This window comes from Magallana gigas, chromosome 8 (genome assembly GCF_963853765.1).
Source record: "Magallana gigas chromosome 8, xbMagGiga1.1, whole genome shotgun sequence".
Classification (NCBI taxonomy): Eukaryota; Metazoa; Mollusca; class Bivalvia; order Ostreida; family Ostreidae; genus Magallana; species Magallana gigas.
Window position 1 is genome coordinate 40100022 of NC_088860.1, and position 19169 is coordinate 40119190.

The 19169-nt window shown below is 32.7% G+C and overlaps 1 protein-coding gene across 2 annotated transcripts in view; it reads left to right on the plus strand.

Annotated features, from left to right (window-relative positions):
- The window catches only part of LOC105348279 (glutamate receptor ionotropic, kainate 4), a 29786-nt gene extending 11771 nt beyond the window's left edge, over positions 1-18015 (plus strand). The window contains exons 1-13 of one of the 2 annotated variants that reach the window (XM_011457635.4): positions 5417-5891; positions 7734-7874; positions 10231-10560; positions 10835-11028; positions 12368-12544; positions 13337-13441; positions 13735-13953; positions 14742-14845; positions 15003-15093; positions 15417-15732; positions 16065-16282; positions 16685-16950; positions 17474-18015. In XM_011457635.4, the coding sequence (XP_011455937.3) occupies positions 5798-5891; positions 7734-7874; positions 10231-10560; positions 10835-11028; positions 12368-12544; positions 13337-13441; positions 13735-13953; positions 14742-14845; positions 15003-15093; positions 15417-15732; positions 16065-16282; positions 16685-16950; positions 17474-17867 (2649 nt within the window). In that variant the 5' untranslated portion in view covers positions 5417-5797 and the 3' untranslated portion in view covers positions 17868-18015. Of the gene's footprint in view, positions 1-5416; positions 5892-7733; positions 7875-10230; positions 10561-10834; positions 11029-12367; positions 12545-13336; positions 13442-13734; positions 13954-14741; positions 14846-15002; positions 15094-15416; positions 15733-16064; positions 16283-16684; positions 16951-17473 lie in introns of those variants that run through there. The other variant, XM_011457634.4, reaches the window with a different exon arrangement.
- Positions 18016-19169: the final 1154 nt, after the last annotated feature.

The window sequence follows — 19169 nt, forward strand, 5'->3', positions numbered from 1 at the left end:
AAACGATTACAGTTCTTAGTCGATCAATGCCATGATTAAGCTGTCCTCAAAGTATAATCTTTGACTTTCAGAAGGATGTAGCTGTCTATTTCTTGCGTCAAAACAACGGTTTCAAGCAAAATATACAGCGATTGCGTAGTCTTAGTTTAAAAGCCAGACAAGTCTTGTTGATTTCAAAGAGCCATTACTGAGTGGCCAACAATGAAATAGACAGGTCTACGTCACATCGTTGTTTGACACAACTACATGTACCCAAAATCCAAGCTCTTGTTCAAATGGTTCTATAACCGGGAAACTGGAGATATTGCCAATCATAATCATTCACTGCTGTATGCTCTTAATAAAACAATTTTTTTTTTTGAATTGACATAAATAGATAATTTTATGACTGAAACAAGCAATGGTTTGACTGTGTGTAAGAAATATTGATAAATAATTTTTATCGACGTATTCGCCGCTCGAAGACAATGACATTCCCATGTTATAAGATAACTAGCTTAATCCAACTGTAGTTAGCTCAGTTCAGTAACTAAGTTCAATGAAGTAACGACCCAAAGCCTCTTCTTTTAACATCCATTAAGCACTGCTGTGTATTCTCCCATGTTTCTTAAGACAATAACAGGCAATTAACAGCAAATAAGCAATTAACAAGACATTTAATGCAATTCGCCCGCGTTTGTAAATGTATGTAGAGAAAACCGAAACACCAACGGCAAATAATCATATTTTTATGAGAAGTGTATCGCCAATTATGTTAAACTGTAAACCCCGAATCACAAACCGGCAAACGTTCCTAATTTTATCAAAAATTTATCGCAAATTATATAAAATTGTAAAAAGTATTGCAAATTTTTAAATGATAAATATTCCCATTCTCTTAACGACATTTCCTTGATTATAAAAGAATATCAATATGTAAATTATACAGGAATTCTTCATAATCCGGATTTCAGTCCCTTACGTAACAGGTCCAGAAACGACCTCTACGCGTATGAATATACAAGTACATGTACGCACTCCATTGGAATTTAACATGATTGCAGAAAGTAATTACATTAACTACTAGCGCATATTTCTTTACTGACCACATGAACCTCCTACAAAAGCATTTTATTGTTTCAATCAACAAATAAGATAATAACTTCAGTCTTGATTTTAGTATACGGTGGATTCGTTATCTTTTGTTTGCTCAATTTTTGTGGTATTCGTGGGTAGCTATCTCCATCAAATTTACATACTCGGCGAAAACAAAATTTTGAAAGAGTTAATTTTTTTACTGAAACTGAAAACCGACCTATCCACAAATGAGCAAAATAACCCACATTTTATTAATTCCACAGTACTCAGATAAATATTAGATAGTTAGCTGCAAAGTGTACCCTATAACATAAACCAATGATATTGTTTCGTAGTAATGACCATTCTTTGTAAATATTCATAATCTCTACATTGCTAAAATGTATTAATCTTTAAAAACCTATTTACAGCTAGGTAAACTTACGGAAACCGTCTCTTATTATTTTTTTTCAGAGAAGCCAAAGATTAATTTACTTCATAAATTTCAACATGAAATTGCTTGGTACTTTAATGGTTGACTTATTATCAAGAATTGACCAATTTAATATTGATACTTCATCGGTGTCATTAAGTGGAAATGGCTGTTAATAGTGATGTTAAAGAGGACAAGAATAGACATTTAAAAGCTCCTTTTTAAATACGTGTGCCGTAACATCTTAACAAAGACACTGAGATAAAATCTATTTTTTCATTTTTAAAAAGAAGTCGTAACACGTTTTTAAAACAAACAAGCTGTTTCCTGTATTATTATTTTTTTGCAAAGAAAACCGTTACAGATCACTTATTAACCATTGAATTAAGTATCGTGATTTTGTTAATTTTGAGAAGATTGATCTAGCAAGGAACTGGAGTTCTATACATGTACACCGTAAATATCTTGTTAGAGCTAATGAACATTCGATTATTCTTGTGTCTCATTGTCGTCTTTATTTGCAATGTGTTCCCGTCACAATAAATGGTATGTAAATTTTTCATTGACGTCAAAACCCTTTCTTTGTGTATTAAGCACAACGCATTTTATTGAAAAAAAAAATCAGTTACTTTTTTTGAGAGCTTCATTTAAATTGATACGAAAATGATAAGAACCTTTCACGAATAAAAATTATGTAATTGTTTACTAGTTTAACTGCCATAAAACGTCAAGGTATCTGCCTGGCCTCCAAACACAGAAGACTGACAATTCAAAGTGGTGAGGTTTTACAGATTGAAAAGAAAGATCTTCCCGAGCTAACAATTGTAGTAATATTAGAATTAATCTATGTTCAGAAACACTAAAAATAAAGATATTAAATACTGATGTCTATTTGTTTGAAATATTGTGTATTTCCGTTATTAAGCCATTATTTGCGCTCTTAGTCAGGAGGGATATGAAACACACATTGAAAAGCCATATTAACATGTTATTTAGTTAGCTTCCGCGACAAAAATATAAATTATATATATATATATTTCATTAAAGTTTACTCAAAACACGTGAAGACGTTTGTATCTGTGCTCAAGGCGCACGAGTTAGCAAAGTGTATATGGAAAATGGATCATCGCAGATTTCCAATGCAAAAATAAGGGAAAATATAAACTGAATGTAGATATGAGTAAATGAACAACACCACTATTGTTTGGAGCTTCATCAGACGCGTTATTGCTGTGTAAATAAATGTCTTGTAGACCCCAAAATATCGCTATATCTGTTTTGTTATTGTGTCAATGCATGCTTGATTGCTTTAATCGAATAGATAATGAATTGCACGTACCGTTTACCTTATCATTTACACTGAAACCGAGATTCAACTAATGCAAACCATTATCATGGACTAGAAGGATCGGGTACAAATAAATATGTTTAATTGTTACTTCTTTCTGAGCTAAACGAAATATGTTATAAATCAAAAGGTTGGTGTCTAATTACCAAATGATCAGCGAAACACTGCATTGTTTGAAAACTATAAGGGTGTGTAAATATAAGAAATCGTTTTGATTTTTTTTAATGCTGGTAGCATCATTAAATGACATTCTTTTGATATAATCACGAGATCATTGTTAAATATCCATTAAGGTTATTAGGTGCTTAGAATAATATGCTTGCTCAAACACATTGGTAATACATTGGTAGGTCCGAAGAACATACAACTAAGAATAATTTAAACTATATGTTATAATAAGACTAGGTAATACATAAAAAATACGAGATCCAATACAAAGTAATAATACATGCATATTTTTTTAAAGTAAGAATTTATGCATTCGTACATGTATCATGTGTTATCCAACATGAGATATTCCTTAACGTTTTAATTTATCAACCGACGAGAACGGGAAACCTAGAAAGTTTGAGAATAAAATGTAGAAACAAAATTTTCTTTGTGACAACAATATTTTAAGATAAAATATTTAATATCATTAAATGACTGAAAGGCAAAAGGCAAAACAAAATACTAGCATAATAGAAAAAAGTTATTAGAAAAAGAAATTTGGGTAAAAGCGCCAATATTCACACAGATGTTATATCGATGTCTCTGAAACTGCAAAACTAAAATAAATCACCAATATAGTACCATTTTAACAAGAGCTTGGACTTTGGGTAGTTGTGTCAAACAGCAATGTGACCTAGGCCTGTCTAATTCACTGTTGACCATTGAGCCATGGCTCTTTGAAATCAACAAAATTTGTTTGGCTTTTGAGCTAGGACTTCGCAATCGGTGCATATTTCGCTTGAAACCGCGTCATTTAAACTTGTTATGGATAGCTACGTCCAACGGACAATCCAAGGTCTTGTTAAAATGGTTCTATATAAAAACAATTGTTGAAATGAAATAAAAATATTAACAAAGTAAATTAAGTTCAAATAACATTGAAATGATATAGACAGTGGTATTGTTATACGCATATAAGCTTGGGATTGATCCAAATGTATTGATTTTGTCGGATTTAACTTAAACATTACTTGGAATAATGGAACTATCATTTTCTAAAAGTGTAATAATTGCCTATCTGTGCTCGTCAGGCAATGAAATCCAGAGGTAGCCGACCATGTTGAATCTGATGGCCCAGTTAAAATGAAGCAGAAACTCGATAATATTACCTCGAAATTAGCATCAAGCAGACATTAATCTCAAATCCATTTTTATCTTTCAACGTGGTTGTATCCATGGTGATCAAAAATAAAATGGCGTCAATAATTATTTATCTAATCAGCTTGATTAAACAAAAACCCCTGTCATCTGAATTGATTAAAGAACAGTATTTCATATCGAAAATGCATTGAAACAGTTGATAAACATCATCAAATTGATACTGAAAGACTTCGTACATGGCTTTGTTGAGTTATCGTAATGATTTTTTTTTATAAATTGTATGGATTTTGTACACTGTCCACCGCTCTATCTAAAGGTACGAAATGCTATCCTTTTTAATAATGATAGGAATATCCATAAAATAACTATGCCCAGAGCAAGCTTTATTACAATGCGGGGGTGTCTATTCATTCTTTGATATATTGTAAATGATACTCGAACCTTTAAAGTTTTGATGTTTCTCATTTGAGTGTAGTCAGGGTTTCTAAATCTGTTCTAATCAAGTCTACATAAACGCGTTTTTATGAATAACAAACTTACCTATGGAAAATAGTTATTTAGCACTCTAAGCACAGAATGCATCTATCTTATTTACCTGTTAAATCAAAGTAAGCTGTATTAATTTCTCCTGATTTTTTTTCGCCACACTGATAAATGTACTATAATATTATTAAATTTCATGATTAATAGATTTAATTAAGACAAAAAATATTGACTATTTTAAATAAGAGTCTGCATGGTAGCTCTGGTTCATGAAATATACAAGTATGTCAAGTCAATATCCGTTTGGGCGAAAATAATGTCATTTTGCTTCGATGCTAAAAATCATGAAAAATAATTACCCCCGCAAAATACGTTTGTTACATCATCATTATCATTTAGATTTGTTTTAGTCTTTCGGGTAATTTAAGATTATGTTAATTTTAAACAACATATCATTTGAACATAAATCCCCAAAAGAACTGGGTTTTTTTAAGCATTTGATAGGCCTTACATTTGGTTCTTTCTGCATCGAACACTAATGGTACGGCACGGCATAGTAAAAGTCGATCTTATTTTTAGAATATAATGCATGTTTAATGCATTGACATCTATAGAATTGTAAAAAAAAGACAATGCATATTGTCTCGCATAACGTTTATTTATGTTTCCGGAATAGAAATTAAAAAACCATGCGTCGTCATCGGCTTTTTCTGATTATCTCAGTGGGTTTCAGAAAAAAAAGTTCGGTATCTATAATGCACAAGCTATAGAGAAAACAACAATACCTTAATGTTAATACCATGTACTGCTTCAAAACAAACAATTCAATGTAGGCTGGCATTTTGTGTTTAAGATGGATTCTGAAGGTTATATCCAGGTCAATAATCAATTTAATTAGAAGAACAACTAAGTATTGATTTTTCTCAGTCAACAAATAACTCGCCTAGTAGTCCCTCTGAAGTTTGAAAGGATTATATTCGGAATTCTGCGGTCTTTCGCCTCCACCATTATCTTAGTACTCTGTGTCCGGTCGGAGACTCGCTTTTGTGTTGTGGGGCCATCTCTTAAACCGGATTTTATTTTATCGGTTTGGAACTCCACACGGAAACCATTAAGTAAATGGTTTGCTATTTGTGTATCTATAGTTTGACCTGTCGAAAACAACCATGCTGTGTTGGGAAGAGAGGCTTGGATTTCTTGCTATAGTGTTCATGGAATTTATACTTGTATATAACGTTCATGCTTCGTCTGGAACAATAGGCAAGTCTATAAAAACAACTTTTGGTAAATAATTTTTATTCACATACTAAGTCTTATGAAATATCGCTTTTTTCAAATTTCCCAAAAAACCCTCTTGAAGTATCGCAGTAAAGTATGCGTTCGTAAATTTGAATTATAGAACATATGCATTGACGTGGCTTCTTGCAGATAATAAATAGATATAACTCTTATATATTCATCAAGTTAAAGTGAAATTAAAACGATTTAACACAATAACTAATTGGTTCTGCAGATCTATCAAGATTTAAGCAACTACTTGTACTCTAGAAACTGAAAGCCAAGCGAAAAATAAATTTAACGTACAATGAAGATTGATTTCTCTTTTTTGAAAGGGGGGAAGAATGCGGGGGCTAAAGGAAAACTGTTAAAAAAAACCCCAGAGTTCCTTAAGAAGGTGGTTTTCATTTATCATTGAATATCATGTATGGGTTGAGATTCTAGTTGATTTACTTCATTTAAAAAAGATGTATAAAACATAAGTATTCTAAGTAATCTAAGTACATGTATTTGTTCTGGATCAGTGTATTTAATTTAACATGCACTGAAGAGAGAAACAATCTTTAAATTTGGTGATCGATATCAGTTTAACTTTTGTTGAAACCAAAGCAACCATGACAAGGTTACCAAAGGTGTTAACCCTCTGTATGAAAATCGGTACGGGGATTTCTTGGAAATGAATAATGCAAAGAGTAAAAAAAACATTTTTAGATGATGGCATCTCATTAAATGTGGAAAGTGTTGAGCGTTTAAAAATATTCTTTAAAATATATCCCTACCACTCGACGAAAGAGAAAACTATAATTTGTTCTTTTAGATTGTATCACAACCACAGTGTCAGGATAAGTCTTTGCCTGAATATAATGTTCAACATGTTTCTTTTTTTTTCTTCCTATGTAATAGAATATTTGGTCCACAATAACGCGTTAAAATTAATGAGGAAACTCAACTTTAGACGTTTGACTTGATGAAAATAAAGATAAAATCAATGTTTGCATAACCGTATTCAGTTTCAGCAATCAATGTATTTTAATTTAAACATTCACAAAACAATGAACGCTATTATGTGTAACATCCATCTCAAATAATGATTATATGTTGAAGTCATTGTGCACAACTTTTTCAACCAATGACTGCATCGATCTTTTTTAATTAATTAATGATATAATCTTCATAGGAGATTTTTCACAAACAAAGGCGTTTCGCTTTATACATCAGGATGTAAAATGAGGTATTAATCGTCAAATATAGATTAGATATTTAGCTGCATCGATTCGAATTGCGAGTAGGTTAAAACCTTTCATGAGTCGTTTCTTTGAACATTTAGAACAATGTAAGACTAAAAAAACACTGTTATAGTTATAAATGATTTAATACGAGAGTTAAAGTAAACATCAATGAGATTTCAATTGTAGGTGAAAAAAATAAGTTCAAATATGTAAACAATAAATAAAATTTAAAACTTCAGAGAGTCAGTGTAGCTCTATATCCATATGTAAGCAAGAGAGATAATGAGTTAATGGTTTTAAATTTAGGACAACAAAAGTTTCAGTGAACTTGTACATGCAAAAATTTATTACATGTCGTAATATATGACTGTCTTATAAATGAAGATTTGGTTAAAACACAGTTTGGTTACACATACGACCATGAGTCAATGAATAAACAGTGGCTAAAAACTACCATTCATTTAGACGATTAGAACAGGCATCTCAGCTTCCCTTATTGCCACAGAGACGTATATATGCATGCTTTTAACAACTGCACGCATTGAATTAAAATCAATGACCTTTAAGAGGAAAATAATGAATGAATGTATTTTAGGTGTTATCAACAATATTTGCTCCCACGAACATCCGGAAAACACCACTTTGGGAACGTCGACGTTAGAACTGCAGAACACCACTATCAACGTCATTTGGTCCCAGGCAGACTTTACGGAATTATACCTGGTTCTTCAGAAAGGTAAACTACGAACACATAGAATTTCAGGTAGTCAAAGATACGTGTATCAGCAAATGTATGCTACGTGTATATAATTATATGTCTAAGGTTACCATTTCAGCCACGTTTGAGATTTTCTGAAGAAATCACATGCTTTTGAAAGAATCACACTTGAACATGTAATCATTATAAATGAGAAGTCCAACATTTCATTCACTGAAATGTCAGCAGCTCTATATACATACTTTATAGTTATGAATTGAGAAGTGCAAAAACAGTTTACTTACGAAGATTTATAATGGGGAAATCTGAGATCCACTCCGACATATGCATTCGGATTTTTTATTCCATAAATTTTGGCACTAATGTTTGAAATTAGCATCCTGTTATTTTCATGTCGATTGTAACTCAATAACATTGTACAGTTTTACCTAGCCTTGCTTTGCAACTTAACAAGATAGCGGGGGTGTCTAAAAGGTCGAATTTTGAGTTTTAATACTGTAAATCTATCGTGCCGGGTTTTTTTTTACGATATTAACTCCAAAATCATTTTAGATTTGTGCGTAGGATCGATGTAACGTATGCGCGTTCATCTCGTATTCGAATTCGATCAAACGAAAGCCTTGTTGGCAGGTGACAAAGTATATGTACAAATCTTCAACACAAGATAAATTTGCAGATATTAGGCATAGAAAGTCAGGTTTTATTAAATTAGAGAGACAGATTATTAAGAGGGCTTAAAATGATCACGGCTATATTAAGACAGTATTGATCTCCTTTAGAGAAAGAGCTCTATATAATAATACAGGATATAAAAAATAAATAAATAAAGTTTAATTATGGTGATTAAATGCCATCTCCTTTAGAACGATGCAATATCCTTAAATACAAGCTACAAGAAAAGGAGATTCTGCCTGGTGTATCAACAGCATTCATACTGTTGATTGTGTCAGTGTAAGCATACCTCTATTTGGTAAACATTTACAATAAATACAAAAATCCTAATTCTCAATTAAAAACATTGAAAACAGATGTGCAAATTCATGGTTAATAAACAGTAGTGAATTCAAGCGTGGTACTGTCACAACTGTGTGATTTTAATGAAAAAATTAAATAACTTTTGTTTTCAGATTTTAACTTTAGTTTGAAATGATACTTGAATGGAATGATACGGAATGAAAAAAAAGTCTTTAAAAACGCCTCAACGAAGGGTAAATATAAATTCATGCCCGGATGAAGAATTTTTTCGTAGGGATGGGGGGGGGGGGGTCAAAGGTACATGTAAAATTATGTTTACCGGGAGGGGGGGGGGGAGGTTGCGAGGTTTATTTTCTGTACTTGTTTTATAGGAATCAAATAAGTTTGAACTTCCTAGCGGGGAACCCACGACCCTGAAGTCACCCTCTATAAGCTAGATCCGCGAATGAAATAAGATAGTTCTTAAAACAAAAAAGTTGTTTATGGTACACGACACTTTCGAAACCAATATCTTAACTAAGTTAAACAAAGCCGCGCTGCTAGTCTCGCCTATATTCCATTAGTAAACATAATTATATTAATTGATCTTGTACCGCGTCATGTAAAATTAATTTTGTGTTAAAATCTTTTCTGCTGGGGTAATGATCGTATCGCAAATCTTCTCCTGTTTTATGCATGTATTCCGCAAAGCGACAGAGGTCAAATTCGCTGTTGTTATAATCGAAGTTTCACAATCAAAGCAGTGAAAACTTCAATTAAGATTCTCTGGAGAGCCTTTAAATGGAATTTTTCATTATTGATTTGTTATGCTTTCTTCGTTCTTACAAGAACAATTCATTTCAGACGTCGCCACAAATTAACTTTGAAAATGAACTGTAAATCAATTCTAAATATTAAAAAAAAAATCAGTGGTTGATTTACTTTGACTGTTAAGAAAAAGAACAAAAATACGTGGGTTTAAATTGTCTTTGTACCTTTACTTTTGTTTGAATGGCCTGCAAAACGTTATCATCCTCATTTTTCAGCGATTCCAAATTTCCAAGTTTAACTTATAAGTTTAAATGTTAAATTTATATAAAAAAAAAAAACAACCCAGAAATCTAGAACATTTTTTTTTTCAAAATTTCTACTTTTCTGTACTTTTGATAATTTGATGAAGCGTTAAAGAGATAATTTGATGAAGCGATAAACATCGTGTGACCCTGGCCCTATGCATAGAAAACGTTCAAGTGCCTGATAATGCAACATGGTTGATAACTAGAGGCAGTTGCGTTAATGGGTTTGTTAACGCCGCTAAAAGGTGTATGGTATTCAGAACTAAGATATTATAGTGATGTTAGCAATTGCAAAGATTCAAATCCATATCATTTTTCTTGTTTTTTTTTAAATTTGCTTTTAGTCAAGGAGTTACGGAAAAACCATGCGGACCTCGTTTACGTTAATTCAACAGATCATAGCATTGTAATGGCTATATCAAACCTGAACAGCACACCTGCTTTACACCTGAATGACGTCAATCAAGAAACTGTAGAGAATCTTGTGGCCCCGGAGAGTTACTCCCCCTGCCAAGAGACACCTCCTAAAGTGGAGGATTCACCCACCGTAGCTTGCTCGGCTGTTGCTTTTGGCAAAAACATCTTTGACGAGTTTGGAATTACTTTGATGGTTTCCAGGATTTTAACACATCTGCAGTGGACATCAACTTTTGCATTTTTTGAAAACTCTACAGGTGTGTTTATTTCATAATAATTGTATTATAGAAATAATAAAGCAACACATGGATTTTTTTGACAGTGACAAATCTTACCTTAAAACGGCAAAAATTATTAAAGCACAATTGTATAACACAATAACACAACAAAACCCACTAAACCCAAGCCCCCCTTTCAAAAAACAAAACGGAAAGGCTGCAATTCTTTCATCCTGAAATATAAAGTGTGTTGTTTTTAGTTATAATCTCAAATAAATGCAAATAAAACCTTTATTTTATTTTTTCCTTTTAGCTCACAACATCGATATGATTTTGGAAAAAATAAACGAAATCGGGATCAAACATCGAACATTTAATGTTGACAATTTACGTACGACAGATGACATTCTCCAAGTACTGGATATAATCCACAGAGAAGTGGTAGATAGGATGGTCAATATCACTATTGTATGTCACCTAGACTGTATCGAGCGGATTTTGAAACAGGTAATTAATTATTTAGTTAGTATAGTCCAAGTAAGAACCGAGGTTTGTCTGTGTATATTGCTCATTATTGATACATTGATTCAGTACATACCAGTGTATGGGGCACTGCGAGACTATAAAAATTTAACGACGCAGCTTGATATGAAAAATTAATTTTTAGTGAAGATTCGGCATTGTAATTGTTTCTTCGGATGAATTCGTGTGGAAATTTTGTTCAAAGTTTATGACCAAAAACAAAAATTAGATTGGAGAATAGATAACAATGCCAATTGTGATTAGCATTCGGTTGATATATTTCACACAAGGCGTATATAATTAATATTTTATCACAAATGTCACTATTCAATTGAAAAATGACGAGTGGTATGATTATGTTTTGAACCATGCAACTGCAGCTAACAAAGAAATCCTCATTAACAGTTCGGCTAGTCAACAAATATACTTCAAATGAAGTCATAAACTATTTGTTTTTATATGTAATTCTTTAATTATCAAAATTATCTGTTAAAGAGTAGAGGAAATAAGTCTGCGTTAAATATGATCATGATTTCTGTACTCGTGTAATATAACTATCATAGCTCGCTAACAATATCTGAGGAAAGTTGTCATCCCGATTTTGTCCCTTTTCACATAATGAGAATCCACAGTTAAAACACTCCTTCGCAATCTGTGTGTGTACATTCCAATTTTGCCCTAAAATTATTGACAAATTATAATGCAGGTTAAATGTGAGTTTAACGGTATTTTTATAGCCTACTACTGTCTTCGTTGTTGCGTATTCGTATTCGTTGTTGCGAAATACGTCAACAAAGTAAAAACATAACACGTGTACAGGTATTACAGTTGTAAATTGGACTTTCTTCATTATAACGAACTTTTTTTTTTTAACCAATAATTGCAATTAAACATCTGAAGGTACCTCACTACACATACACTTATACTTTTTAAGACACTACGTCACAAGATGGCGATTTAAATGTTTTGTTAAACTGTTTATATCGTTTGATTGGGTTCTATATCCTCGTAGCTCAATGGTTAACGTATTGGGCGTCTGAAACGCAGATCATGAGTTCGAACCCGCCTGGAGCTTTTGTTCATGTTAAATCAATTTGACATATCCATTGTATTCGAGATATCGGTGTTCAAGTTACCGAAGTTCAACTGTATTTGAAAATGTAATTTTTCACCAAAAAATGCACATTTTTTGCCTATTACACTTAAATACTTCTTATCCATTATTATATCTATCAAAATCAAGTAATTTTTGGCTGATTTGAGAATATATTTCACAGTGTAGTGAGCCACCTTAAACGTCATAGTCTATTTCAATAATGACTAGGCAAACAAGTACGACAACTTGCCAGCAAACTTCCGGCGGACTGCTTTGCGGGACCACACCTTTTGGTTCGTAGTGACCCAGTTGCCTGGAGACGAAGCAGAGTTCATCCAGTCCTCCAGTGAGCTAGACAACGTTTGTGTTTTGAACATCAATGTGACAACCGATGAGTCCGCTTTAGTAAGTTCTCTGAGAATGATTGTATGATTTGTTCCAATGACTCAAAATGAATTTATACCTGCACCGCAAAAATGCATACTGTTTTGTGTGTGCTTTGCTGTGAATATACATGTAAACGTGTGTCAAAACTCTGTTTTGATACGGAAACCGATTCTTGAACCAATTCATGAAGACGTTGTGAAAGTAGATCCAATAAGTTATGGATTATGTAACTGTCTTAAAACAATTTTAAGTCCTTGGGTTTTCAGCAGGACATGACGTCAAAACAAGTTAAAAAATGAAGCTGGTTTAACTAAATAATATACACCGATAGCGTAGTCTTAGCTCAAAAGCCGGGACATTTTTGTAAATTTCAAAAAGCCAAAGCTGAGTGGCTAGCAATGAAATAGACAGGCCTAAGTCACATTGCTGTTTGACACAACTGTCCAACGTCCAAGCTCTTGTTAAAATAATTCTAAAATTAAACGGAAAAATAACTTATGATCCTATTCACTGCTTTTTGATGTTGTGGTTTAATTTTTTTTTTATTTTGCTGAAGGAATGACATGCCACCTCCGCAACGTCTTTCTGCATTAAATCAAAAATCTAATCTTATTTAACACAATTGACACTTGTCAGGGGAACAGAAATCCAAGAACTAAAAATTGGATTGTAATTTCGTCAAAATTTTGATGATTAAAAGTTTTGATTTAAAAATATACCGCATGACTAACTCTACACTTTCAATGAAAATGATAATATTAGAATTGACGGATAAAAACCAAACTGTAATAAACACTATTGAATTAACAGGATCCAAACAGTTATCTTGATCAACAGAAAATCATCGATCAACTTGGGAACATCACGACCCTTGTACAGAGTACAGGGTCTTCTTCAGCCATCCTAGCTCTGAAGGTATTGTATTATTAATGGATACACCTATCTAGATATTAACCTTGTAGTTTCACACATGAACACAGTAATTTGTTGACAACGAAACCACAAAATAATTAAGTATGCCAAATTTTTTTTTTTTGGAAAGTTTCTTTTTCGCTACTTTTAAAACACCGATTGTTTTTTGTATTGCATAATGAAAACAACAAAGTTTACATTTTTTACGATACATGTTTTACTATCTAAATAATTATACATGACGAAAATTCTTAAAGATATGCAATCATTATTTGTCGATATTTTCTTTGACACAGAATTATAGCCAGAGTATATTCAGTCCCGTGTCTTGTCGGACTTATCCGCTCTCAACTTTGATGTGGAAGGAAAATCCTGAAAATGGAACATCACTGATAAGACAGCTGGAAAATGTGGGATGGGTTGAGGTTAATGGGAGGTTTCAATTCGATTCCAAACTTTACCCAAATGTCGAATTTGGATTCAATAAAAGAAACTTTCTCGTTACAACAACTTGGGTATGTAACTTACTAGTAACTGTTTTATAAGATTTTGTTTTGCAAGTGCCCTATAATAATACATTTATCCGCTTATCCGTCTGTTCGTTCGTCCATCTGACTGATTTCATATATCCGGAGCACATTTGCTCTTTACACTTGGTCAATTTGGGCTATAATAATTATGGTTCCAGAATGCTCAGTGAAGATCAGAATTTTTTGGGGAAAATTCTCCAGATCATATTTTTGCCTCTTTGAATTCAGTTTCGGTTCGGACTTTATCCATTAAATGCCAATGTAGAGAAGGTGTTCAGTAACAAAGAACCAAGTTTTTTTTTGCCTCACTGCCTACCCCTTTTCCTTTAAGCAACTTCGTTTGTTTTCATCGGAACATATGTCTCTAGGCAGAGCAAACACAGTGACTTTTAATGACGTTTCTAGATCAAATATCAATGTCGAAAATAATCCGTTTGAAATCATTGTTTGATAAAATTCTTCACAGTTTAATGTTCTCTTCTAGAAGCAAGATAATTTTCAGTGATCAATATAATTATGTACTTTGTATTGGAAGTAGATTTATTCAATGGCTTTATCGTTTTGGAGCAATTCTGCAATTTACTGTGAACACCGAACGCATTTTCACTTTATAGTTCTACATAAGTCCCAAAATCATGTATTGCCTGCTAGTGACCAAAAAAAAAAGATGCTGTAAACTCGGAAACTTTTGGATTTATTTTAAAGAACAGAAAGAAATGTGGCTATATACGCTCTATATAAATGTATTTTTATGCATATGAATGCCATTTTAGTGGCCTCCATTTACCGAGAGAATTCAGGAAAATGGACAAACAATTGACTATGTGGGTTTCTGTGCTGATTTACTGAAGGAACTTAAGGAGGAATTAAATTTTACGTATGTCAGACTAACTACATAATAATGTAATTTGGATTTAAAGATCATAAAAACATGATATAAAAACAGTTTATTAACACGTTCCAAAAAAAATGACAAGGTTTAAATATGAATACAAATTTTAATGACAACACTTCATTGGTATTTTGTTATTAAGTTATACATACACGGAACCATCAGACAACGAATTTGGGAGCATGTACGCTAACAAATCTTGGAGCGGTATGATTGGTCAGCTGGAAAGACGAGTAAGTTCAATGATTGGAGCTCAGTATCTCACATTGTTTCCAGCCATTTACATGCCGGTGTAAGGAAGTTTAAAGTTACATGTTATGGGGGGGGGGGGAACTATAAATTTTAAAGTACTATTCTTGAAATAAAATCATTTAGAAAAATGAAATATTTGTAACAGAAAGCTTTTCAAATGAGCGTTTACTTAAATAATTCAATTGAAAAAAAAGCAATAATTAAAAACTATTTGCAGGTCATAATGATAAAATAATCGCAACAGAAACGAATCAAATGAAACCATTTTCTTTAATTATCGTAAATGTTGCACATTTTACGACAGGAAGTCGACCTAATGGTGGCAGGAGCTTCCATTCAAGCATCGAGGGAACAAGTCATGGATTTCACCCATCCCTTCTACTACGATACTACCACCATCTTGATTAAACGTCCGGACCCGGATGAAAACAAAATGTTCACTTTAGCCAAACCTTTTAAAATCGAAGTGATTGTGTGTATATTTTTTGTTCTTCCTGTATCTGCGTTCCTGTTGTTTGTCATTGAGAAGCTTTCTCCTTACTACAAGATCCACGGACCTGAAGGGAGACAAAATTACCAGATGTCCTTCTGGTATATGTTTGGGGCACTTCTAACTCAAGGTATTGGCGATATAAGTTCATTACTTCAAGTATATAATTGGTTTAGCTTGATGGCATAAAAGAACAAGTGTTATGAATTTCGATTAAGAAACGACGGTACAATTCAAAACATTTGTCCTGCAAAACTTAATCCCATTGCAACAAAGATTTGGCAGCATTCAGTCAAAGTTTATGATATTTTTCAAAACATCTAATTAAATTTTTCATTAGATAAATTCTTCTTATAAAAAAGACGCAGTTTTATTTTCACCAGAAATAATCTTTTCAAACAGCTAACACGCATAGAACTTGATCAATAGACAAATTGTGTTCTGAACAATATTTTTTGACAGGGGGAGAGAGTCTACCTAACTCCCAAAGTGGCCGCACGATGATCACGTTTTTCTGGTTATTTTCTCTCATCATGGTGGCCACCTACAGTGGAAACTTGATAGCCTTTCTGACCGTCACCATAGATAAAGCTCCCTTTAACTCTCTGGAGGAACTCGTAGAGCAAGATGATTATAAGTGGGGGATTCTTGCAGGGACGTATTTTGTAACTTGGTTTCAGGTAAAGACTTTTCATTGTCTAGTTACTTAAGTAACAATTATAAGTAAATTGTTGTTAAATCAACTGTAAATGTCAAATATAATTGTGCTTGTTAAAACTTAAAAATATTATTCTTTTTTTTTGGCATTTGACTGTTTATTTACCACATATGTTTAAGAGTGACATCGATATCTTAATGACTGATGATATATTGTTTATATAAATATCATGATACTTATCAATGTTATAATTAATGCCAAAATGTCAATTTATGATGCGAGACACGTTATAAATACATCTAATATAACTACAGGGTATTTGAGTAAAATACTTGGAAAAAAATTATTTGAATATTAATATTCAATTTGCATATATTTGTTGTTGTGCCATTTTAATTTTTTCATTACATATCTCATAAAAAAGGAATCACCTTTTGAACTACTTCAAAAAGTGTGGAGTGGAATTAAAACATTTAATAGAACAGATACCGATGTTTTAAATCCGGATCCAAATGTACATATTGATAAAATGTACAAAGAGAAATATGTGTATATTGGTGATAAGTCTTACATGGAAGTGAGGAAAGCTAACCGGTGTGAACTAATCACTGCAACAGAGGAAATTCCGAACATGTCATATGGCATTGGGCTTCCAAACAACTCCCTTTACACCAAGTTGTTCTCTGATAAGTATGAGCTTTCATATATATTGATTTGATGTAGATTATCTTCGTTTGCGAACCAAATGAGATTGTAAATCATTTCATTTTGTTTACATGCTTTTCGTTCTCTCTGGAATTTTCCATTTATTTTATTAAACTTATTATTCAGTAATAAGGAAATAGAAACTGTTGTTAATCATTTCATTGAACCATTTTCCATATCTATTAAAATTATATAATTGTTTAATTTACATTTGTGGGTTTATTTTATTTCTTTAATTTGGTACAGTGTTAATGTAAAAGAAGATTAATTGTGGATACAATATTGATAGTTTTTTATTGCAAGACAAACGAACATTCATACACGCATACTATAAACACAATTCTTTAGAGGTTTGGTGTGTTTAATTTGATACATCTTTATGGTGTACTTGCAAAATTATTGCAAATTGTTGTGTTTGAAAATCAATACCATTGAAAGTAAAAAGAAATTAAACCTATGCAGTAGTACATAAATGATGATGATTTGGTTTGTTTCGTTTCTATTGCAGAATACTTTCCCTCCAAGAAGGAGGGATATTACAGACATTCAAACAAAAACACTGGCCCCGTGAAGAGTTTTGTCACGGGTCGCTGGTGGCCGAGGCTAAAGAGATACGCCTCATTGACGTTCAGGCAGCATTCATTGTGGTCGGTGCGGGTATCGCATTAGGGACCATTGTGTTACTAATAGAAAAGTTAGTGAATCGTTTGTCGCTGAGATTTTGCTTGAAGAAAGAAAATACACCGTGTAAGCATATTAAGACAGTTCCAACGATAGAAATGGAGCTGGACGAAGTAGAGTTTTCCGGAATGTCTAATGGTGTGTATTCTGTGGAGGACAATGGTACAAACAATCACATTAATAACGGATACTATTCACAAAGTAGTCTGGATGGATATTGATGCAGTATTGATGAAATAAACATTGGTCATAATTTAACATAATTAACACATGTCCGCCAACATTTTTTTTTCTTGGCATAGCTAGACTACGTATTCATGAAATGTTGAGAAAATAAACAAAAAGTACGAAATAAAATTGAACGCGTTAGTTTTTTTTTTAAATTATAAATTTAATTTACCCCTCGACAGCAACTGCTTTACATTCCTAGGAAAGCGTTGCCATCTAAGAGGGACCATTGAACTGCTATCGGTATCATTGACTGTAAAAGATAGTATTACCTTATTGCTAGCGCTCTCGAGCGCTAGCAACTACGTTAGTCCTTTTCACTGGAATACGCATGCTCGACTCCATAGTGGGGGATTCTGGGAATACTGTACTACAGTAGATAAACTGTACCATTTGAATTTCGTTTTATCATCTTCACATGAAGTTTTGTGTTTTATTGTAAATGTCAAAAAGTAACAGTAGCTTAGGTCTTATAATGAAAGTTATTTTCAATACTATAATGAATTATAGCTAGCTTTAAATTCCTTCAAGCTCGGAAACAACTTCGGATATGTTTTCCGAGCTTGCAGGAGAGGCACGAGAAGATACGATTGCTACAAAACAGTACCAATGGTTCTTGAAAATTTTCACCTCGAAATTCAAGTAACAGTAGATACAGTGAGAATGCCAAAAATTCTTATATTTATATTACCTTCTTTATGAAATCATACATGATTGTGAAAATGAAAACAAAAAAAATAAATTATAAAAAAAACAAAACAAACAGTAGATACATGAGGTGATTAAGGCACAGTCAGTGAGCTATGCCATTGCCGATGTGAAGCCCACTCAAGATTCACAATTCTAAATTGAGACCCCACTCCAGGACAATTACACCACTGTGTCTCCAATTGTTAATTAATCTATTCAGAAATTAAACTAATGTTTAAGAAATCTGCTTCTGTATTTTATGATGGCTACAGCGCTAGCTCATCAATCTTTTTAAAAGATAAGCTTGTATAAACTAACTTTGATCGGTACTTAGTAATTGTTCCTTGTCCTGAACCCACTTTCAACATGGAAGAAAAAATCAACAAACACAGAAGTAGTACAGTTCTAACGTAAAGTTTTAAAAATTAATGCATTTTCTATCTTAAAATCTTTATACACATGCACATGTATTACGATAGATCATATTTAAAAGAAAGCATGAGAGAGAGAGAGAGAGAGAGAGAGAGAGAGAGAGAACCAGTTGTAATTGAACTAAAATCTGAAACCCAGTATTGATATCAAGATGTCACCAGCAAACTAAAACC